The sequence below is a fragment of the Zeus faber genome, assembly GCF_960531495.2.
Source record: "Zeus faber genome assembly, chromosome: 1".
Classification (NCBI taxonomy): Eukaryota; Metazoa; Chordata; class Actinopteri; order Zeiformes; family Zeidae; genus Zeus; species Zeus faber.
This window is the reverse complement of record NC_137193.1, coordinates 51,152,430-51,176,604: the sequence shown is the minus strand read 5'-3', so window position 1 is coordinate 51,176,604 and position 24,175 is coordinate 51,152,430. Positions and strand designations below refer to the sequence as shown.

At 46.6% G+C, this 24,175-nt stretch overlaps 1 protein-coding gene across 1 annotated transcript in view; it reads right to left on the bottom strand.

The window, feature by feature from the left end:
* Positions 1–4,140: 4,140 nt before the first annotated feature.
* Positions 4,141–24,175, bottom strand: part of armc9 (armadillo repeat containing 9) — a gene marked incomplete at its 5' end in the record, with an annotated part of 39,851 nt that continues 19,816 nt past the window's right edge. The window contains 4 exons of the mRNA XM_080015816.1: positions 4,141–6,085; positions 9,388–9,563; positions 12,624–12,717; positions 12,998–13,125. Coding sequence (XP_079871942.1) covers positions 6,063–6,085; positions 9,388–9,563; positions 12,624–12,717; positions 12,998–13,125 — 421 coding nt within the window. The 3' untranslated portion in view covers positions 4,141–6,062. The remainder of the gene's footprint in view (positions 6,086–9,387; positions 9,564–12,623; positions 12,718–12,997; positions 13,126–24,175) is intronic.

Here is a 24,175-nt window from a genome sequence, read left to right as displayed (position 1 = left end):
AAATAATCACGTCCGCCACCTCAAATGACCACACAAAGACAACCAACAACAAATCGGTCGATCCGTGGAAAGGCAAACTTTGGAGGAAAGTAAGGGCTGGTCTTAAAGTGCGGACGAGGCTCATCCAGGATGCTGAGAAAAAACCAGGTGGCGGCTTTCCACTTTAATGCAAAGGTGTGTTTGTAAAATTATTTGATTCTCCAGCGCAGTACTCTTTGAAGTATGGAGGGAAACGGCCACTTGGATGTCACTGCAAACCTCCAAAGTCTACATCCCACACACACACACACACACACGCGCACACACACACACACACACACACACACACACACACACACACACACACACACACACACACACACACACACACACACACACACACACACACACACAAAACTCAAGGACAATGGTTGGAGTAGTTACTGCCCTTATCAGGTCTTCCACCTAATGGGAGGAGGACTGGTGAAATGATTGCAGTAAGGGGTGGGGCAGCTACCTAGGTAGCTACACATATGCACGCACACGGACACACACACACACACACACACACACACACACACACACACACACACACACACACACACACACACACACACACACACACACACACACACACACACACACACACACACAACTAAATTCCTTCCTCCATGTCTGATTAACCCTACCCTTCACCTTCACCGTTGACGTGAGCAGGAATGAGTAAGTCACGGTGAGTTCTTTGGGGGTAGGGGTGTTTTGGGAGACGGGGAGAAGAGGTGGGGTCGCCTTTGGTCCCTCCGAATTCCTGCCTCCAACGGAAATGGAATGGACGACGGAGGTGTCAGCCCGGGAGTCCCGCTCCCCCCCCTCGTTCTTTCCGTGGTGTTGGAACGCGGTGCGGCCCCAGCGCCCGGCAGCTCCTCAGTCACTGTCAAGGAATTTACCTCGAGGCGTGGGTTCTTTCTCTTCCCTCTGCTTCCCTTCTTCCCTCCCATTTTTCCACCCGGCAGTCAAGTCGCTGGTTTGTCGCTCTCCTAAACACCTGCTGCCTCTCCAGCGGACCGTACCCCATAACCCCCAGCGGTTCGCCAAAAGGGCCGCTCTGGTTCACTGGCTTCCTTTCGCGGCGGCGGATGATGAGTTTTGCCGGTCGTGACTGATTTACGATGGGCAAACTTGTGAAACGCTCCACGGAGTCACAGTATGTCAACGACTGAAGCTGTCGTGTAATTATTACATATGGGACCGCACAAGTGATCCCGTGCGGGAAACGTCCATGTGGGAAGGCGACTGGTATGTCTGCCTTTTCCAATCGATAGCGCAGCTGATGAATCTGGTATCTCCTTCCTGCCTTAAGAGCCGCTTGCCTCGAATCCCTACAGCCTCCAGCTGTGCTCCACTCCTGTGTACCCAGCGAGTCCGCGGACGGCTTTTGGGGCACATTCCCAAGAAGGTGAAAAATGTGAATCCCAAATAACCTGGGTTCTTTATAAGTTTGGTTAGGGGTACACGTGAGGGGCCTTTGACCTTTTCAGGTCGAGGGCCTTCTCATATAGAAACAGACAAAGGTGGGAGAGAGGACAGGACGTCTGGTTGGAATTGCTGAAGTTCAATAAATGCTTAAAAAAAAAAAACCCAAATATATAAGAGACGTCTCCAGATTTTTCAGGTGAACTTATAAAACCTTCGGAGGCGGCTTCAAAGGACACTCTCCCGGTGTTATCAGAGAGGAGGCAGCTGCAGAGAGGAGGTCACAGGGATCTGGCTGTTTCTGGGAGGGCGGCGGTCGGGGCAGTTGGCCTGGGGGGGGGGGGGGGGGGGGTTTGGGGGAGACCGAAAAAGCTGTCTAATGTTTCTGGCCTGGCGCCGTCTTTTATCATCAGCGCACAAGGCTCTCTACTGATAAACACAGCTGACGGTGGGTGACGCTGGTCCCGGTGACACTGGGGCTCCTGGGGATGGAGGGTGGAGTGTCGTGATAAATAAATCACGAATGGGCTTCAGATTATGCTGCAATATATATACAATGTATATAGGGGGGATGGTAACTCAGGAGGTAGAGTTGGTCATCTAGTAATCTAAAAGTTGCTGGTTTGATCCCAGGCTCCTCCTGCTAGCACGCTGTAGTGTCCTTGAGCAAGACACTTAACCCCTAATTGCTCCTGATGGCTGCGTCCGTCGGTGTTTGAATAATTGTAAGTCGCTTTGGATAAAAGCGTCTGCTAAATGTAATATATAAACCTTCGGATTTGAGGCATTGTATACTGTTAGCCTGGGTGGTGCAGGTGGTTGAATGTGTCCTTGTTACTCTTCCCAAGCGTTGGACGCTGCCTCAGCTTTTATCCAAGGGACATTTCCCGTTCCACAGCCATTTCTTTTTGGCTATTTTATAGGAAACAATCTTTTCCATTTTCAACCACAGTCCTTGTTTTGACAGGGAACGCCACCTTCCTCTCTCCGCAGCCGCGACCGATCCAGCCCGGCTGCTCGGCCACCTGGCGAGTGCGTCACACGCTTGTGTGTGTGTGTGTGTGTGTGACCGATTTCCTCGCATTGTTGCTGCTTCTGCCCGCTGGCTACCAGCACAATAATTGCTGAATATGTTTCTCGGATGCTGTTTTACTTGGGACTGGCAGGGGCCAAATCCAGCTGCGTCATCGTGGCATCCTGTATTTATACAGGGGAGCGACGCCCGGATTCCTCCACTTTTATTTTACGTCCATTACATTACACCTGTGGGCGTCCAAGCACCACCCAGCACCACCCAGCACCCACCTCTGGTCCCGACACAATTCCACTGGAGGAGTACCCTTGTGGGTCTCTTGTCCAGCCCTTGAGAGGTGTTTCTCATCCCAGGGTTTGGGGACCCTCAGGTGTCTCCTTCGAGAGGTTCCAGGGGGTCCCAAGCAAAATAGATAGATCCTCGATAGTTCAACTTTTCAGTCATTTCATTTACAACAACATTGGCATCATTACGGTATCTACAATGATGACTTGTTTTGCTATCTGGCAATTCCACATTCGAAACCTTAATTTCTAAATGAAGGTTGTGCATGCAGTTATTGGCCTTGTCAAATTTTAGGCACTACTATAAATGAAGCTTGAGTTTTTCTTTTACGTTAGGCCTGCGTAGGTGTTAAAATGCAGCATAGTGAATGAGAGGTGGCGCAGTCTTAAACATTAGCTGCTATCAACTAACAACTGTAGGTTAACACCTTGAATGCCTATAAATGTATGGGACCATTCATAAAGGTGAGCTGGAGAGAGGGATGTAGCTTCCAGTTTACAGCAGGACGTGATCACAACATTCCTGCTGGGAGGGCGACACTTTCACGTTAGGGCACAAAGCCTGACTTATTTTGGCCGCTGGAGCACAGAGGCAGGCAGACACACATACCAAATACTGCCTAATTCTGGTTGGTGCAGGTCATGATTCACCACAATCTGCAACCTTATCAGGGCTATTTAAGACGTACGTAAGATGGAAGACAAAATTGTTCCCATCTGTATCTGTCAAAAAAGTCAGTATTTAACCCAGATAACAGCATGGGATCTGCCTCTGGATGTTCTGGAAAATGAACATTCGGACCAGGTCCGTATGTATACTCCTGAGAGCTCACATTCTCAGGGAATACTTGGATTGCGAGGGTTGTGTGTATTTTTCCCTTATCCAAATGAGTTCTGGAGATCCAGACAGCACGACAGTACAAGGAGTCCTTTTTATATGTGACACCTGTAACTGCATTTTTGAATGTATATGTATCCAATGTATGTATGTGTATCCAATTATGACCTTTAAAAAACCCCCAAAAAAACCTTTTAAGCCAGCACTGTATGTCTTGTGTTTTGGAAGAAAAACATAACAAAGGTGACAAAATAAAAGCGCTCGACCTGTTTGTCTCGAGGTAAATGAACGTGTTTAGTACCGTCCACAGCTTGGTGATAATAGCGTGGGGCCTGTTTATTGATCCAGCTCCAGCTGTCACAGCGGGACTCGAAGGGGACGTACTGGACACCAGCAAAGCAGGCGAGATCTACTCCTGAGGACAGAAACCACGTCACGTGTCACGTCAGGTTGAATTGAAATCCACAACGGAAAAGGTTTTTTTATTTTTTTTATTTCACGGCTGTGAAAGATGCAGAAATTGTCACACAAGTGTAGAAACACATAAATAAAAACTAAAAGTCAGTGTTTACAATTAATAGACTGTGCAAATCTAACTCTTAGACATGATTATCGTCAATTTCCTAGAGACGGGCGGCAGGACAATTAAACCGTCAAATGAAGCACGATGCCGAAAAAGGCGCAACTCTTAATACGCTGTAGCAATGCACCAAACGTAAACATTCATCGAGCTCGGTAAAATGACACAAGAGCAGCTATTGAAACGGAGTCCTTCGTCAACGAAGAGACGCTTGTAAATCCATTGCTTCAAACTTGAGTTGATGTAATTGTGGTCGGAAATGTAAAAATTCAGATTAGCAAATAATCTACAGAGATGGAGACCTATTATGGACTTCCTTCCAGGAAGTGGTTTGTCTATAAAACCCCACAGACGGCAATGGAGACATTGACTGCACAGCATAGCATAAAATATTAATAATTAAACAGGGCTCCCTGACCTCAGCTTGAAAGTTACCGCTGGTGATGATGGACTTACGAAAAGAAAGCTGAGTGTGTGTCGACACACTCAACTGTCCTTTTCGGGAGACGGAAGTTGGGGAAAGCAGAACTGATCAGAGGTGTTTATGAGAGGCGGTCGTGTACTGATAAATTAAAAATCTGGAACATTCCACTATTGCAGGAGACTATAAAAGGCCACTGCCAGGAAATCAAACGAGATAGTGTGTTTTTTTTGGTTGATGAAGTCAGTCCCGAAAAAACATTGATATTAATCTCTCATTGATATTTTGATTAACTTCAAATTCAGACGAGCAAAAGATCATTCCGTGCCACGAAACGACTGACGTACGCAATCATATCTATCCTTACTTTACAAGCTGTCCAGTCACGGTGCCCTACCTTTTTACACGTTATCAGTGATGGCCGTTTTTTGTTTGACTTTGACAGAACTTCTGAAGCGCACTTTTAATCATTGTGTGCAAGAAAGGTCATTTTATCGTGCCTCAATTGTTCGTACGTCCATGTTTATCAGTCTGATTATGACACAAACTAGACTGCACATGGTCCCCTGTCAAAATGAGCCCGTCTTGAAGTTGGTAATATTTCTCTTCCGGGCGTCACATTATTTGGATACTAATCTTATCCAAATAATGACACGTCACGTTAGTCAGACACCACCCAAGAAAACACATGGAAATGCCACCCTTCATGGAAACATTATTATTACAGAATTTAATAGCATTTTATCGCATGATAAATTTTAAAACATTCAAGCAACCATTCCCTGAGCAGGCTACATTAGTCTTGTCTGAAAACACTACAGATATATACAGTATATATATATATACACACACACACACACACACACACACACACACACACACACACACACACACACACACACACACACACACACACACACACACGCGCACGCACGCACGCACACATTTAACAGCAATGGTCATTTGACATTTGTTTGTCACTATTTGGAATAATGATGGAGGAGCAGAGCACAAAACACGGCTGATGTAAGACTCTTCAAGAACAATCAGGATACTGGGGGCAGTAAATGCAGTGACTTGAAATGACATATGGGGCAATAAATAGTGCAGTGATTTACTGGCATGTAACATAGCATGAAAGCGCGGGCAGGGCAGGGCAGGGCAGGGCGGAGGACGGGGGCCAGGTGAGGGTGCAGGTGAGGGCTGCGTGTTGTGCTTACTGCACAACCGGGTGTTAAGTTACAGAGGAGCTCTGTGCCGAGGTTAGAGAGCCACAATCCTACTCATTGTTTGGCTCCTTCTCCTCCCTTGTCTCCTCCTCCCCCTCTATTCTTCTCCAAGCGCTCCCCAGCCATCTCCGTCTGTTCTGCCCCCATCACAACCCCGGGGATGATGTTACAGGAAGCTGGACGCTGGTGGCGAGATAGGGCTGCTCCCTGGTGACAGCTCCCTCTTCACCTCCTCTGTGAGTGGCTGCCTGCAGGGGCACAGCAAGGTGGGGGAGGGGTGAAGGAGGTTTATGGGGGGGGGGGGGGGGGTCATAGCAAAGAGCAATCTCTCAATAATATCAAAATATCAACCAAAGACAGGTATAGACAAAACAAACAAAAAAAAACAAGAGACTTTAGAACGTCTGAGGTTTTGAACAGGGGACCGGCACCGAGAGGGCGGCGTTATTTCATCATCACACTTGGGTTCCAGTGCCAAGCATATTTGCTCCATTTCCCATGCCGCTCTCGCCTGCACGGCAAAACAGGAGGACTCTATCACGGCTTGGAGACAAGGTTGCCGACAAGATTCCGGGGAAGGGTGACAGGGGTTTTCCATTCTCTCAGTGCGACACGGTGACAGCGGCCCCCTCCGTTTCCTCCTTTTCGCTCGCTGGGTGGGCGGCCCAGCCAACTTTAACGGGCCCCGTCCCAACCTCCCCCCTCAGCCGGAGGAACCTTCCCTGTCAGTCGAAGAGGGACGCGGCTACCGAGATGAGTCCTGGGGGAACTTCTCCCCTTCAAATGCAGACTCCTAATTGGAGCCGGATAGAAAATTCAGAATTCAGCGACAGAGAAAAGAGGCCACATCCAACTGGCAACAGGCTGGGGGGACAGCAGCTGAAAAAGAGAAAGCAACAAAGGAGGACAGTCCTGGCAGATCGTGTTTGGTGTTCAAGGACACCAATAATATGTCCCTGTAAAAAGAGTCAATTTCTGTTGTTTTGCTTATCGGTTTCTAGAACTTCCCTTTCAAGAGAGCAATGGATGTCCTGCAATCAATCCAAGATTATGGCCGTGATGTTTGCCAGACCTCAGAAAGGAGACAGCTGTAGGAGGATGTGGCAACTTTGTCCGGCCATTAGGCCTCCATAACCGGCTTTCCGGTTAGGGCATCCAAAGCAAAAGCCGGAGGTTATCTTCTATCAAATGCAATTGAGAAGCATGAAGAGCATAGGAAGATGTTATCCCCCAATTAAGAGCACCAGACTACCCAGTGAGGCCACTTATCCAGCAGGCCTCCAAGCTCCACGTCTCAGATGCTGTGTATATGCTGTGTAGTCTGTCTCTCTGGCGCACTAGAGGCCGCCTCCTTCGTTTTTCCCCATTTTCCTTCATTTATTCTACAAGAGCTTATGGAGTGTGTGTATGACTCCTGCTTCTCCTTGTAACCAGTGCTGACCAGCAATCAGCTTTACTGGAATGGCTTTACGTACAGTACAAGCCTTGAAGAGGGCAGGTCAGTGGTAAATGGCAATAGAAGTTGAGGAGAGATTGAGGACTTTTCTGCCCGTTGTTGGGATCAGACGATGAACACAACAGTCACACAAACACTCTTGGGGATGTCGGGGCTTTCAAACTGTCGGATTAATAATCAACGGGATCTCTTTTGCGATGGTCATGTTTTTATGTCAACAATGCCTGACACATTGAAACACCCTTGCCTTCGCAGCTATCTGCTATTACAGCCTAGAAAAGACCATTTCACTCTTTTACCTTTTTTACATCAAAATTAGCGGGTATAACTGTTTATTTTTAAACGTTGGTAAAAAAATAAAAATAAAAATAGGCGATTGACACTTTTCCCATTGCCAGGAGAGGAGTATGCGGTTGTTTTTTTTCAGGTGTATCACGTTCGACGTCACGCCGGAAAACTGTGTGTCATGGTTCCAGTGTGATCGGAAAAATGAAAAGAGTAGAGGAGACAGCAACTTAAACAAACGACACGAAATAAAAAAAACGTCTCATCGCCCAGTGAGACTTTCCCTTCATTCCCTCAAAGGAGCCGTTCAAAAGAATGGGATTGTCGGTCAACGACTCAACTCCACAGTAGAAGCAGCGTGGAGCGTCCATGCTTGCACGCACCGGGCCTTCGGCAGTGGGGAGCGGAGATGCTCCTCCGGTTGGGAGACTTGGGGCGGAGCTGGAATGGCTCAGAGCCCGACGGGGAGCGTGGGCGTTCTCTGCTGTGGTCCCAGCGGAGCCATCCCCACACTCAAAACCTTTCATGGTCCACCATGCAGGGAGAAAGTCAATAACTTCTGACTTTCAGTTTGAATTCTAAATGGGATAAGAAATGAATGACACATGGATGTTCCTGTCGATTTAAGCGGCAACGTCTGGGACTTCAACAAGCCTTGCATAGCGCCGGTAAAGAGGCAAAAATGAGCGTGTCGACCCGGGTGTCCTGTTCACATCAGAGCCGATCAGAGCTGGAGCCGATAAAAACCTGTGACTACTGCAGGGTCATTTCTCCCGGGACTGAAACCCAGGCGTTAGCCGGCGAGAGGGGTATAAGACAGCACCATTTATTCAAGTCTTTTTGTTATATTGGTACTTCGGCTGGTATTGTAAAAGCAACTGGAAATAGAGATGGCACCATGGAAAGGCACCTTTAGTTAGTAACGGACTGATGATCCTCTTTCAAAGGAAAGTGGTTTTGGAGCTTTGTATGGCAGAAGGTATTGCAGGATAATGACAGTATTACAGAGTGGCAGCCATGCAAACAGAAATATTTTGAAATAAGTGTGCCAGGCTGCACATTGCTTTGAACCCCACATCTGTAATCGGAATCCCTCTTTGATCCAGCCCTTCAAATTTTTGTTTTTGGGAGTTTTTGAATGAGGGGAGTGGATCATTCTGGTAGCAGGGTGTCAGGTAAGGGTAAGAATCAGGGGAATAGACGTACGGTAGTTTAACATGTGCTGGTGGCTTTGGAAGGCGGATCAAAAACACAACATGTAAAGTGGTTCAACGGTCCCGATACCGTCCAGCATGTCGGCTCATTTGGTGAAACTGGCGGTGGCACCAAACTGGATGAGATACGATATGGTGTGCTTCAGTAGCTCTGTAACAATACTGGATCAATACAACACATTGTAGATATCACAATATTGATAAATTGTTCTGTAAACATTTCTCATCGCACCTTGTGTTCATGATAATACAGCTAACGGTTTGTTTTGTATGGGAGAAAAAAGTTGCGTTTGTGTGAGAAGTTTGTCCAACTTAGAGGTGAAATGCACGTTTGATTATTGCAAGCCATCAGATGCTTTGGGACAAATCAGTTCTCATTCCAATTGAAATGTGTGACCCCCCCCAGGTGAATTATCAGTATAAACACAGCACTTTGTACTTTGGGGGGGGGGGTGACAGTTAGACTTCTTATACATCTATATTATTCTGCTAACTGATGTAGGTAGGTCTGGTAAAATGCACCGTTTGCTTGAAAAAACAACACCAACTCAACAAAAGATCGAAATGACGCAGCAGAACAGATGTTGACGCTCACTTGTTGGCCCCCCTCGGTTGCTGGCTGCGGCTGCTCCGGTGCTCTGCTGGTTCTGGGAGAACTGGGCGGCCAGCTGTGGACCCCGACCCCGCGACGCGCTGGTCTGGACCGCCGCTGCGTCCGTGTCGGGCGTCCGGGGAATCTTGGGTCGGCTTTCGAAACCCTGATGATCGTTGCTGCCGATAGAGAAGACAGAGGATAGCATCAGTCATCGCCGGTTCCGTTCAGTTTTTCCCAGTTTAGAGAGGTGACTTATCTCAACACCGTGTTTAAATCACGTCAAGCAATTTTACCCAAAGATTTCCCATTTGAATAGATGGTGTAATCCAATGGTCAATGAATAGCTTGGAGAACAGAAATTGAAATAACACCCAGATGAGGGGGAAAAACAAGGTGAATCAAATAAGTAAATAAATCTAAAATATAATATATTTTATTTATGTTAAAATTTTGTTTTAAATGAATAAAATATTTATATTTATCTATTTAAAATGAATACATTCACTTATTTATAATAGTATATATATAAATAAAATAAATAAATCATCACAGAGCCTAAATAAATATATACTGGCCACAATGTGTGGCTGTGATTCGTTTAGAGCTTCTAAAAGCAGACTATGATTTCAGATACTGTCCCGTGTCTGATTCTGACGAGGGCGATCGATCAGAGTCTGAGAGGCTGCAGCAGATTGACTTTCAACACCGAAATGGTGGTAGACGCCAACGGCTCGGACATGCTTCCGTGAGCGAGAAGCCACCAGCGCAAGGAACCACGTCGACCTCAAAAATCCCCCGTGGCCCCTAAACTCGATCACACCGTTTCCACCGGTTTCAGCCAACATCCTCCTTTTCATCGGCTCTACTGTTCCCGGCGCTCTACGTTTAATCGATATCTCCCAGACACCCAGTCGTCCCTCAAGTCTACGCTCCGTGTATCCAGTGATGATTTTAAATATTCATAGGAATCAATCATGGATGAAAACAACACAGGATGCAACGATTCAACAGGGGGAAAAGCACCGTATTACACATGGGTCACATTCAAATATATTATGTGTACAAAATCAAAAAACAAAAGATAATTATTATAGAGCATGATACTGAAAATGTGGTTACCGCATATTTTTAACCCTTGTATAACCAATCAAATTAAGCCTTTGTGAATTGTTGTCGAAGTTCCGAACCGGACGATTTGGCAGCAGCGTCCCAAAGCACCTGGGTAATGGAACCTGCTTGGATAGCATGGAATAAAACGCTTCTTCCTCCTCCAACTCAATGCAGCGGGTTCAAACTCTGCCAATGCCCTTATCAAATTGGAGCCACAACGACCTGGTTCCCATGGAGCAATCCTATACCATAGTGGACACAAAGTGGCTTCCCCCGGAACTGCTCGGACCAGCCTTTTTAGGATTGAACTTAAAGGATTTGACTTAAAAATCAATACGTAAAGAAAACAAACAAAGAAAGAAACAAAACCCAACAATGTGTCAAGAACTGCAAAGAACTGCACAGATGCTTTTTTGCAGACAAGGTTGTGAAATTAATGTATACCGTGTACGTCTTTTGTGACATTGTTTGCAATATATGTGCACTGGTTTTTGTTTTGTTAAACATACAGTATACACCCCCCAACACACACACACACACACACACGGACACGGACACGCACACGCACACGTACACACACACACACACACACCCCAAAGATCAATTTGGGCTTCTTCAGGGGTCTCAAGAATCTTCTGGCTCTCCCTCAAGGCCCCCATTTAAGCATTGTTTTTGTAGTTTATTGTTAATGTTTTGGTTTTATTTGTTGTGATTTTCTGGGTTTACTTTGAATTGCCAATTTGTCTATTTTTCCAATTCAATTTTAGGTTCATTCCATAGTGCCATTTTTTTCTCACTTTATTATTTCTGGCCATTGTTTTTCATGTGAGTTGCTGTGATGTAGTCTATCTATCTATCTATCTATCTATCTATCTATCTATCTATCTATCTATCTATCTATCTATGACAATGTCAATACTGAAACAGAATTAATAAAAAAAAAAAAAAAAAAAGTTTTTTCCTGCACTCAAAGCCAAGGTGGTCAGCCCTCGTGCATTAATGTGTTTAATCATTTATTTTGGCTGCTCCAGGTGTGAGTGTGTGCACCTGAATGACGGTGAAACCCAGCGCCGCTCCGAGAGTCAAACAAACGGTGAGTGGAAGAGAAGTGCTGTGCCGGCTGTAAACACATTGCTCACATTGAATATGAAACAGCCTGAGCGCCGCCTCTGCTTCATGAAACAAACAAAACAAAATGGGGTGAAACGAGGCTGCCGGTGTCAGACGCGGCCGGGCCGTCTGGTGAAGGTGCCTTACGTTCCTGGGGTGGGGGGGCGGCGGCGGAGGGGAGGGGGCAGGTGGGGGTAGCGCTTGATTAAAGCGTGGTTTCCTGGGGCTCATTACACTCTGGGGGTGGGATCGAGGAGTCAAGTTCCCTCTGGGATTTGGGGAAGAGAGAGAGGAGGAGGAGGAGGAGGAGGGAGAGGCTGGGCTGAATGGGCCTCTTTGTGGCCGCTGCTGGTTTAAACGCATGTCACACAGAGATCTTGGCAGTGCTGAGTCACCGATTGGTGTGGAATCCCAAAACCAACGATCCCCCACCACCACGCCCCCCACACCCCCACCGAGCTGTTCAACTTTAGAACATTTTGAAAATAACTGCTCCTAATAGAAGCGTTAAGTCTTAGACCTTAACTGCCCAGTCTTTCCCCTCTCCTCCTGCCACTCGTCTTTTCTTCGCCAGTCAGATTGATTCACCCAACCACTGGTGAACCACACAGAGAGAGAGAGAGAGAGAGAGAGAGAGAGCAAGAGAGGGGAAAAAAAGAGAGACCTCCCGGGAGTTCTTCATTCTGGTGCTCATGTGTCAATGGAATGTCGCACTCCGTTATCCTCGTCCTCCTCTTGAGGGGAAGCCCACAGCGACACCCGTTTGCAAAAAGAGAGGGATGGACACAGCGGTCTACCAATCCCTGCTCAGCAAACCATCACTGTGCACTCTTCCTCTGACAAACTGCTCAGGCTGATGAGAACCCTCAATACTATAGGGACATGGTTCCAAGGTGTTGTTGTGGGGACACTGGCAAGTTGAATTCTACAGTGAATGAAGGGTCGTTCTGCCATTCGCCTGCGACCTCGTCCTGGAGACGGGACTTGTGAACGCGACCGGGGGTGTGAGCGCTTACCTGGTGGCGTGTCCATTGCGCTCGTCCCGGAAGGCCCGTCGCTCTGTGGCCGTGTCCAACCCCGATTCCAGGGATAAGCCGCCATATTCTGAGTCTGTGTGTGGAAGACAGGGAGAGAGGAAAAAGAATAAAGAAGCACAAATGCAGCATTAATACCAGTGCTTTGGCTTCAAAAGGTGAATTTAGAGGAATCTCCATCTTTGTTACAAAACAGTAGCTAGACCTGGAACTTTGTGTTTGATTTTCTCTCAATGTTAATATTTATGTCATAGCACACCTTTCAAGTACTGGGGGTTTTTGTTTGAAAGAATCAAGAATTTCCTTTGCCTTGGAATTATCTTTTCAACATATAAATCTTTTGGTAAAACACCCACTGATGCTGGTGCTGGGTCGGCTCCCGGAGCGCGTGGGGGGTCGGGAGCTGAACCGGGAAGGAGGGAGGCTGCCATCAGTCCTCCGTCTGCTCCTTCCCTCTCCTCCCTCGCTGGTGGCTCTGAACGCCCTGTGTGCACGGAGAGGGACACAAGCCAGTGTTAGGTGATGGGGGATCAACACACAGTTTGCATGGTTTGGGATGAATACATATTATATATGATTGATGTTCAATTTCAAGAGGTTATTTGTCACATACATAAACATACAGTCATACATATATGCAGTGAAACACAACACAAGCACAATAAGCTCTATAAGCTCTAGAAATACAAAAAATACTGAAATGTGTTCATTTGATAACTGACCGTTATATGTTAGTGTTTGTGATGTAATGTATGATTTAATTAGGGATGTACAGATACTGATGACATCGATCGGGTCGCAACTCGCCTATCTTTCCCAGTGCCAAAACTCATACTCGCACATACACCACACAATAGACCGAGGGCTTGGGGGATGGCGGGGTGCAGGCTACTGTATGTGGGTGGGGATGCGGCGGGCAGCTGCCATCTTGCCTGTCACGCTCCTGCCCAAGCATGCTTCTCATCCGTCCCAAAATTTTAATCCCACTCACATCAGCTTTGAACACACACACACACACACACACACACACACACACAGACACACACACACACACACACACACACACACACACACACACACACACACACACACACACACACACACACACACACACACACACACACACACACACACACACACACACACACACACACACACACACAGGCACACCAATCCTACTCCGAACATAACTCCATTGAACCAGGAGGGGTGCAAGTGATTTGGGTTCGACTTGCCTGAAGGACTCACACCCACAGCCCCGCAATTTTAACTGCAGTTACCAACAGCACACACTGAACACTGGGGTTTTCTGGGGTGGCTGGTCGCTGGCGGGTCGGTGTGGGGGCGTGGTTGGCCGGAGGGCGGTCGGGCAGACCGACACCCCGCCCGAGCCGCCCACCCCACCGGTGGGCCGGCAAGACCCCCCCCTCCCCCTCCTGGCCTGGCTGGAGTCCTGACGGCTTGCGCCTGGTGGCTTGGGATGTGCTGCGACCTGGCTTGGCTGCGGATAGCACCTCCGGGTGCCTTCTGGGGCCCCTGGGGGGACTGCTTGTCGTTGTGGGTGTGGGTTGGGGTGTGGGGGGCGGCTGTTGGCCTTTTGCTTCTGTGGCAGGGCTTCTCTGCAGCGGGCGCACCGGGTGCTGGGGGTGGCAGAGGGCCTGTATACCTGGCGGCCTGCCGGCATCGCCGGGGGGGGGGGGGGGGTGTAACATCGAGGTGCCCCGCACTGGGCACTCACTGCTACGTGTATGGTCACTTGGCACTCATGCCAGGCAAAGCACCTGGTCGGCTGCGGTGGGGCGGGCCCCCCCCCCCCCCCTTGTGCGGGGCGTGGGTGGGGGTGGGGGTCTTGCCGGCCCACCTGTGGGGTGGGGGGCTCGGGCGGGGTGTCGGTCTGTCACCGTAGGGCTGTGATCCGGGCCCGCGGTTCATGCCTTGTGCCTGTGGCCCGGGTTCTGTGCCGGCGGCTGCGTCTTGTGCCTGCGCACGGGGGTTGGTTGTATGTGTGCGCCCCTGGGGCGCAGGGCCTCCTCGTGCTCCCTGGGACTTGTTCATGCTCCTCGGGCTGGGCGCGGGAGTTGTTCCACGGCCCTGTGGCTTCTCGGAGGCCAGGGGGTCTTCTGTGGCCGCAGGGCGGGGTACCCGGGGATCTCCTGCAGCCGTCCACGGTGTGTGTAAGTTGTCCACGGGGCTTCGGGGCCCCTTGCACTGCTTGGAGGCGCCGCAACATAATACCGACCTTCTACACCAGTACCAATGGGGATAAGTCATGTACACTCACCGGTGGACATCTTACACACACACACACACACACGCATGCACGCACACATGCACCCCTGCTTGGAGTGCACCCCAGCAACCGGTGCTTTCCTCTCCTTTCCTCCCTTATTTACTGCCATAACTTTGACAGGGAGACGCCACGTGACCAATTGTAGTCCCAGTTTTCCTGGACCTAATTCAGTTTTTCAATACATGTTTTCATCCAATGTTCATGTTTTTGTGCAAATTGTTTGTTGTTGTTGTTTTGTTGTTTGTTTCTATGTTTATTTGTCTCACCGTGGTGATTCTCCTCCTCTTGGAGTAAGTGATCAGTTGTTTATCGACCCAAACATGATAAATAGTTTTCCAAAGAGGGGGGTTGGTGGTGGTTCTCCATAACCAAAAACTGTGCTCTTGTCATTCTACAGGTCGTCCACAGGACAGAGTCATTGCAGCAGTTGTTGATGATTAAAGAATGAATAAAGAGTTGCATTGCAGGTTGAGAAGTTGAACTCCACTTGCAGACTAACTCTGTTCTGGATGCAAATGGCATACAAATACTCTGTGTTGTATGCCCAGCATGCTGACAGCACAGGTATAAAAAAACAAAACAAAAAAAAACCATCCCGACACCCAAAGCCGATATCAACCCAACCTATTATAACGTTGCATAAAGTTTCACGTTGTACCTGATTTTGTTAAAACAAAGGCAGCAAATGAATAAATTACTGAATATAATAAGCAGCTCACTATTACACTAGGTAAGACTTTCAGTACGAGTGTTGGTGCTCACTATCTATACTATACTACTACTACTACTACTACTACTATAACAATTCCTTCTCTCCATCAGAGTCAGGCATAGCGAGGCATAAATCCATTAGCCATTTTCCCCACTATTTGTAGGGTTAAAAGCATCCCTCAAACAGTCTGAACTGGACTGAATTGTTGGGCCGTTAACCACGCATAGTAAATAACAACATTGTTTAACCGATGGGGCTTGAATGACGAGGGTTCCCAATTAGCCCTGCAGTAACGTGTTTGAGCCAACTGCCTGTATTCAGTTCTCACACTTTTTGTACAAATTCAACCAAGAATTTAATTTACTTAGAAATTCCAAGATTTAAGTGTAGTGTAAGCACATATTTACGTGTATTCATGGTTACTGAAGGAAACCCATTGGACCCTATGAGACCTATGTGTGCCCATGTAAATTACAGTGATGACAGTTTCTAACTGTTTCAAAATGACTCGATTTATTGCCCAGCTGTTCTTTTTCCGTTACATGTCCACTGACTAAGGCGCTTTGAAAGGCTATTAAGCCCTGGGAAATGCAGGCACCTTAGGAACAAAGACAATGAGCCTCGGCGGCATGCAACAATGATTGCCTCCACTACAGCGGCTTATGGTGCATTGTCCCCTTACGCCAGGAGGTGTGGAGTGCGGGGCGGCAGGGAAACAATGGCCAACGAACTTGAGCCCCGGCGAACCAAGAACACGAAGTAGTGAGTCAACTTGATTTCCAGGGATGAAAAGGCTGCCTTCGACTGGTCAGAGGGTACTGTTTGGTTGGACGACGAGGCTTTGTTAACGTCTTTATGCGGCTGAGTGGATGTTGGATTCTGATTGGTCAATAGTGGCAATCAGCGGTCAGTTATTTCTGAATAATGAGCGTTACAGAAACCACTTCTCCCTGCTTGGATTCCATGTTCCTCATATCACTCTGTCTACATTAACAACAGTAAACTGATGTCCCATGTAGGGCAAAGTATTTTTGTTGTGGGGTCAATAGTTCGCTACGTTGATGGGGCTATATTTCTTAGCAGAAGCTTGGAAGCATAGGAAGAAAAGTGACCTTGGCTATCCCTTCCATAAAATACAGAGACTCACAACTATTCTGGACATGATTTGGTGTTCCCTATTCTTCCTCCTTCACCTCCCATCTCTAAAACGAGTGGCAAATTGGCCTTTTTTGCAGATTTTAAATTGCCAATAGAAGTTAATGGTTTGTCCAGTTAATGTGTCAACTGTTTTCCTGCCACTTGCCCAAAGTCAGACCTGACCTGGCTCTGTTGACACAGAACAGGAACAGGAGAAACATACAACATCTTGCAAATTACATAAAAAAACAGATCACAGCAGTATCACCACATCAAGATAAGGACTAGAAAGCCCCCTGGGGCCTCTCCTCTATTGTCACCCATAATGGCAAAAGCACAATGGAACAGTTCCAGTAGTTTATGTTTTCTTTTGTCCCGTGTTTGGGGCTTTTGTAGCGGTTAATAGATTTTGGGCCCTGCCCGACAGCTCGGTCCTTCACGAGTACCATTCACTCACGCTTGTGTTCGGCGCAAGAGACTTGTGTGGAATGTACCCTCCCTCTTCCCTACTGCACTAGTTCGGCCGACATCGGTAGCAGCTATAGTGTATCAGTTGGATCCACGTGGGCAGCATCGTTATCTGTCAAATAACCTACTTTCGGTCAACCTCCCCTATCCTCTTGCCCATCTAAAAGCAGACAACCAGCGGTATGTAGAGCATCAGCCTTTCAGTATGGCCTGTGCTTTTCCTGTACACGGATCAGTTTCAAGACAAAAGAGGCCAGATAAAGGTATCAAACCAAATCTATGGATTTACATTACTCCAGCAGTACATTAACAGCCACTTGGAGGTGACCTCCAGCAGTGTCTGGGTAATGTACACTTCCTCTAAATGGAAACCGATAAAGCTGCATTCATTTTGTTGTTGAGACGGGAGGAGCGAGTGTATCTGTCACCGATACAGTTAGTGTGATCTCCATCCTTCACGCCTGGAATTTCCGGACAAACTCAACGCCAGTGTTCGTCAGAACGAAAATAATAAAAAAAGGACACTTTCTATACTTTCTTAGGTATGTCGATTGATTTGTTTTTGTTCGTGCATATCGACACGGACATCGTTCCACATCACGACAAGCTGATGTTTTAACTAATTCACCATGGCTGCCTTTCATTTCTTACCTTTACCGGATCTTTGCATACTTGCCAGGAAAGGTGGACCCCGCCACCAACAATGGAAGCAGCATATAGAGGAGCACAGCTTTCGGGGCTAAGGCAATTACATTGCCTTACATTGAATGGCCTTTTGAAGTGGCAGCTAAATAAATATGTAACAAACATCAATTATGGGATGTTTTTTCACCAAAATAATCTCATGGACCACAAGCCTATTAATCGTTAGAGGACTCATATATATATATATATATATATATATATATATATATATACATATATATACACACACACACACAGCGATTAGCCACAACATTGAAAACCAACGCTAATAACCACTTAAATTGTGTAGGTCACCCTCGTGCTGCCAAAACAGCTCTGATCCGTCCAAGTCATGGACTCCACAAGACCTCTGAAGGTGTCCTGTGGTATCTGGCACCAAGACGTTAGCAGCAGATCCTTTAAGTCCTGTAAATTGTGAGGTGGGGCCTTCATGGATCGGACTTGTTTTTCCAGCACATCCCACAAATACTCTTTTTTTTTTTAACCTGTGTTGTCAGCATGCTGGGCATACAACACAGAGTATTTGTATGCCATTGCATCCAGGACAGAGTTAGTCTGCAAGTGGAGTTCAAGTTCTCAACCTGCAATGCAACTCTTTATTCATTCTTAAATCATCAAGAACTGCTGCAATAACTCTGTCCTGTGGGCGACCTGTAGAATGACAAGAGCACGGTTTCCCACAAATACTCAATCGGATCGGACCCCAACCCCGCCATCCACATGGCATTTTCGGCGGTGGACAGGGGTCAGCATGGGCACTCTAACCGGTTTGCGGCTTCGCAGCTCCATACGCAGCAAACTGCGATGCACTGTGTGTTCTGAAACAGTGATTTATAAACCAACACTAGAATTTTGAAATCAATTCTTTGATGGACAGGAAGCCACTGTTAAGATCTGAGAACTGGAGTGATATAATCCATTTTCTTGGTCTCAGTGAGGACTCGAGCAGCAGCGTTCTGAATCAACTGCAGCTCTCTGATAATTTTTTTAACGAGACCTGTCAAGACACTGTTACAGTAGTCAAGTTTTTCCAAATTCTGCTGAGACATAAGTGCTGTAACCTTGATATATTCTTAAAGTGATAGTAGGCTGACTTTGTTATAGTTTTAATGTGGCTGTTTTTGATTAAGATTGAAGAATTCTGGCTTGGTTTGTGCTTTATAACATTACCGACTAAAGCTGAGCACTGTGCGCCTTGGTTCCAAAAACAATCACTTCAGTTTTGTTTTTATTTAATTGGGTGAAATTTCTGGCACATTCAATCGTTGATTTGTTCAATGCACTTACTCAGTGATTGTATTGAACCATAGTCCCCTGGTGACATGGTTATGTACATCTGTGTGTCATCTGCATAATTATGGTAACATATTGAGTTGTTTTCCATAATATGAGTCAGTGGGAGCATGTAGATATTAAACCAGGAGGCCCCAGAATGGAGCCTTGGGGAACTCTGCATGTCATTTTTGTCCACTCAGATGTGTAATTACCTATAGACACAAAGTAGCCCCTGTCTTTTGAATAGGATTCAATCCAGTTTACTACTGTGCCATAAGTCCCACTCAGTTTTCCAGTCAGTCGAGTAATATGCTGTGGTCGACCATGTCAAATGCAGCCCTGAGATCCAGTAATACTATGACTGAAATTCTGCCACTGTCTGTGTTTAGATGGATGTCATTGACGACCATAACAAGAGCAGTCTGCGGTGTGGTTGAAATCCTGAGTGGGACACATCAAAACAGTTGTATAGTGCCAGAAAATGTTCAGCTGTTGAAAAACAGCTTTTTCAATGATTTTATTAAAAAATGGGAGGTTTGATATGGGCCTATAATTGTTCATTACTGAGGTGTCTAGATTGTTCTTTTTTAAGAGCGGCTTGATGACGGCTGTTTTCAGGGCCTGTGAGAATAAACCTGAGAGAAGAGACGTGTTGACAATTTGTAAAAGATCTGAGGCCATGCAATTTGGAACATTTTGGAAAAAGCCTGTTGGCAGAATCTCAAGGCAGAAGGTGAAGGATTTAAGATGATGTATAATGTCCTCAAAGTTTTAATGGTTGATCGGATCAAAATGTGTCACGGTATTTGAATTGATTTTTCGTTATTGTTATTGTTTTTGGCGATGATATCAGAGAAGGAGCGCCTTGCATTTTTCAATTCCAAATCATAAATGCAAAGTCTATAGATGTCACAACGAAGGTGGAGATTTGTTTTTCGCCACCTGCATTCAGCAACACTCTCTTTTCTATTATTACCAGTGTAGCATTTCTCCATGGAGATATTTTTCTTACCAGAGACCACCTCCACCTTAGTGGGTGCAATGGCATCAATAGCATTTGTAATTTTAGAATGGAAATTATCTACAAGCTCATTGACTGAGACCCAAGAGAGGGCGGGTGTGGAAGAGAAAGCCTGAATAAATATTTCATGGTTGTTTTCATTGATATACTGTTTTGTGATGACCTCTGTTTGCACATTTGTGTGCACAGAGATAGTAATCTCAAAGAAAACACAGGAATGGTCAGAGAGAGCAACATCAGTCACCACGACCTTAGAAATGCTCGGGTCCTTGGGGATGATTACGTCGAGAGTGTGGCCCTTGTTGTGTGTGGGCTCCGTCACATGCTGAGTCAGTCCATTGTTATCAAAAACACAACACAGTTCTTTGGTCCCTTTGTGCTGGGGGTCGTCAACATGGATGTGAAAATCACCCACAATAACTACACAGTCAAAGTATTTAGGTGGCTCGTAAATATATAGGAACATAGCTCAACAGGAGGAATTCAGCTGAAGAGCAACATATACAAAAGAAGCTAAATTTCCATAAGATATCTGCTTTCCTTTGAGGGAATCGTTAAAGAGAATGGCAATTCCACTTCCTTTTTTATGCACTCTAGCTTCACTCATAAAACTGAATTTGGGTGCGGTGGACTCGATAAGAACAGCTGCAACTGTGTGGCAGACGAGGGGGTGTGGTTAAGCCATGTCTGCAAGTGATTGGGCTGGCTTGGCTCGGTAGCAGCGCAGCTATACTGAGTCTGCCTGATAAACCTCTTTAGTGCTGATTGGTCAGACCTGGCTGGGAGTGTGTTTGTAATGTAATTTGTTGTACTGTCTTTTCAGTGGGGAGCACGCGGGTGCAGGACGCTGAAACGCCTGAGGACCAGAGCGCAAAAGAGACATTTATCATTCCTTTAATTATGTGTTCCGGTTTTGCCAGCGAGCCCTTCTGTTATGTTTGTTAATGAAACCCTCACTATGTCAGCGCCCCACAGCCAGAAAGACTCCGTCTGCCTTCCTAAACCTGCAAATGTGGGGATAGACTCCCACACGCTGTTATCTTGGTCTAAGCAAATTTCAGTTATAAACATAGAACAAGGTTGTGCTTGATAATATAATCATTAATTAAAAGAGTTTTTTCCTGCCAAAGACCTAACGTTTAATAAAGCTAGATTTAGTGTGTTTAAAGCATTAGCTGCCCATTTTTTTGGGGACAGGCTGTGGCTGACGAGGAATGGATGCTAAATTTGTACAATTTGATGAATGGGTTGGGTGCCACCTGTATCTTAGCCGATTCAACCACTCTTTTCTATAAGTTATCAAGACAGGAATTGAAGAAGCTACCTCCACACAGGTCCTGTGAAGAGTCATGGGTGCCATTAGCCTTGCAGCATGGACCCAGCAGATATCAGTTCGAGCAGCGGTTCCCAACCTTTTTCGGACTCGCGGCACACTTGAAAATCTCAAAAGTGTTGGCGGCCCACATCCGACCATAAGTAATACGGGAGCCAAACAGTGCACATACAGTGCAGTAGTGGTTAAACGAAAAAAGAGGTGGGTTAAAACTCACGACTCACGCCAGCGCTGATAAAACAAACAATACCAGGAGCACATTAATATGAACTCACCTCATGAGGAGGCTGATGTTGCATGGCAGACACCAAATGCTTGATGTCGGGCTTAAGGGACGACAGTCTCAGGTGAAGATCTGGATCAACATTCAGTTTATTCCCCTATTTCGTCTTCAATGCCGCAAGCACCGAAAAGCCAGTCTCACAGACATACGTCCTCGGGAAAGGCATCAGAAATCGCACAGCTCTGTTGGACAGATTGGCATTTGGGTTCTCGGTGCCCATACATGACGTTTCGATGACTTTCTTCTCACCCTGACACTCCTTGAGTTTATTATCGAAAAATTCAAGCGGCTTGGACATGTCCTGTTGGTGTTTAGTCTCGGTGACGGTGCAGTTTACATGGCTTCAGAGCTTCGTTGGATAAAATCTTGGAACACACCCCGCACAGCGGTAACGGTTCGTTACCGCTCCCAATCCCAGTGATAAATATTCAGCGCCATACTTTCTTTGCTTGTGGTTGATGTACCAATGGCTTCTTTCCTTTTCAGTGTGCCTGATGCTAGCCAATCATCCATTTTGATGTTCACCTCAAGTTCAAAAATGTACAGGTGCACGTCGATCGTGGTCCGGCTTGGACGTAGTACGCCCTGACATAAGTTCCTATCTATCAGTGATGATGCATATCTGAAGGTTTTAAAGAAAAAACACCATGAAATTATTATTGTTTTTTTTACATTTAAAAATTTACATTTACATTTGGAATTAATAATTTTTTATTTACTTTCTCAATAAAATCCATGTGTTTTGCCCATGATATGGCGGCCCACTTCCGCGGACCATAGGTTGGTAATCGCTGAGTTAGAGCGTCACTGTATAACTGTGCCTAACTGTAACGATTGTGCCAATGGTGGAGTTGGATGCCGAGGGGGGTTTAGAGGAAAGAAAGTCGGAGAAGGGCGGGGGGGTAAGTTTGGTCCCAGCAGCGACTTGCTCTTTCGACTGGTCAGTGAACTCCAACCTGGATGGGGTTTTGGGGGGCTGAAGAAGGTGAGTAGGGTGGAGACTCCTCTTGGCTCTGATGCTGAGGGGGCTCTCTTTCAATGTTTCCATGTTGTGTTATGTCTTCTTGTTTTGATTCCTCTTGTGTCTTGTCCTTGGTAGAGGGAACAGATGGATGACGCATGAAGTAAAATAGGTTATAGATGAAAAAGTTTTCCTCCTGATTTAAGAAGGCAAAGTCCATCTGCCTTAACAAGATGTCTGCGCTGCCAGAAAAAGTTAAAAATGGCAATAAGTTGCACTGAATGGGCGATACATGTGGTTGAAAGCCATGTGTTCAGTGCCAACAATCTGCTGAATCTCTCGACTCCTCTTCTGAGGCGGTAGAGCCACTGATAAACCTGAACATCCAAGGAGCTGACTGTTCGACAGATCACTGGTCCCCATGTGCACAGTGATGGTTTTCACAGTTGGATGTGCAGCCATGGTATGCAGGATTCGTTCCGTCATGTTAGAGAGCATATCCTTGGGAAAGCAGAGTATTTTGGTGTTCTTACTACACATGCTTCTTACATATTTTACAACAGCAAAGTCACCAACCATCAGAGTTTGGGGCCCAGTCGTTGGCTTTCCCTGCAGCCTTTTACTTTCTCAGTGACTCTGTCTTTACCTTGCTTGTGTGAAGATGAGGGGTTATCCAGGTCGTCAGACGGAGATCCCGGGTCCTGCAACAGTGAGGCAAATCCGTTCCCCGGTTGCACACTTGGTTGTTGGGGAGGTTGTTGCTAGTTCTCCCTTTCGCAAGCTGTCCACGGTTGTGTCCTACCAAGGACAGGGGTCGAAGAGGCGCTACGCCTGGAAGAAAATGCAGGCTGGCAAGTCGCGTCACAGATCTCACGGCACTGGGCTCTGCCTGTTAGTCGTCCTCACATTTCCCAGGGAAATGATTTACTTTTAGGCTTAGCACAGAGAGAGTCCCAAGGAGGAGATGTATTACTTGGTACACAGCCCCCCTATTTCTTGGTCGTCTTGTTGCGTTAATTAGCCATGTCTTAGCATTATCCTGTCCATTGTTTTGAGTCCATGGGAAAGTGGTGTCGTTCCCACATCGTCCATTCACTTCCACATTCACTTCTAATCGGTGAATTTTGGTTTCCAGTGCTGCAGTCTTCTGTAGAAGTTTGTGATAGTCGTCTGTGGAGAAGGGGGGCATCTTGCTGCTAATTAGCTTAGCTTAGCTTACTGAAGGGAGGGGAGCCGTGTCCACTGTAGCTAGTGCTGGTCGTAATCCTTTATAAACAGTTGTGTCCAGTTGTTAGATGGAGCCACTGTTTCTTCTTTAAGCGTTGTAGCAGGGATTAGGTGCCGAGACG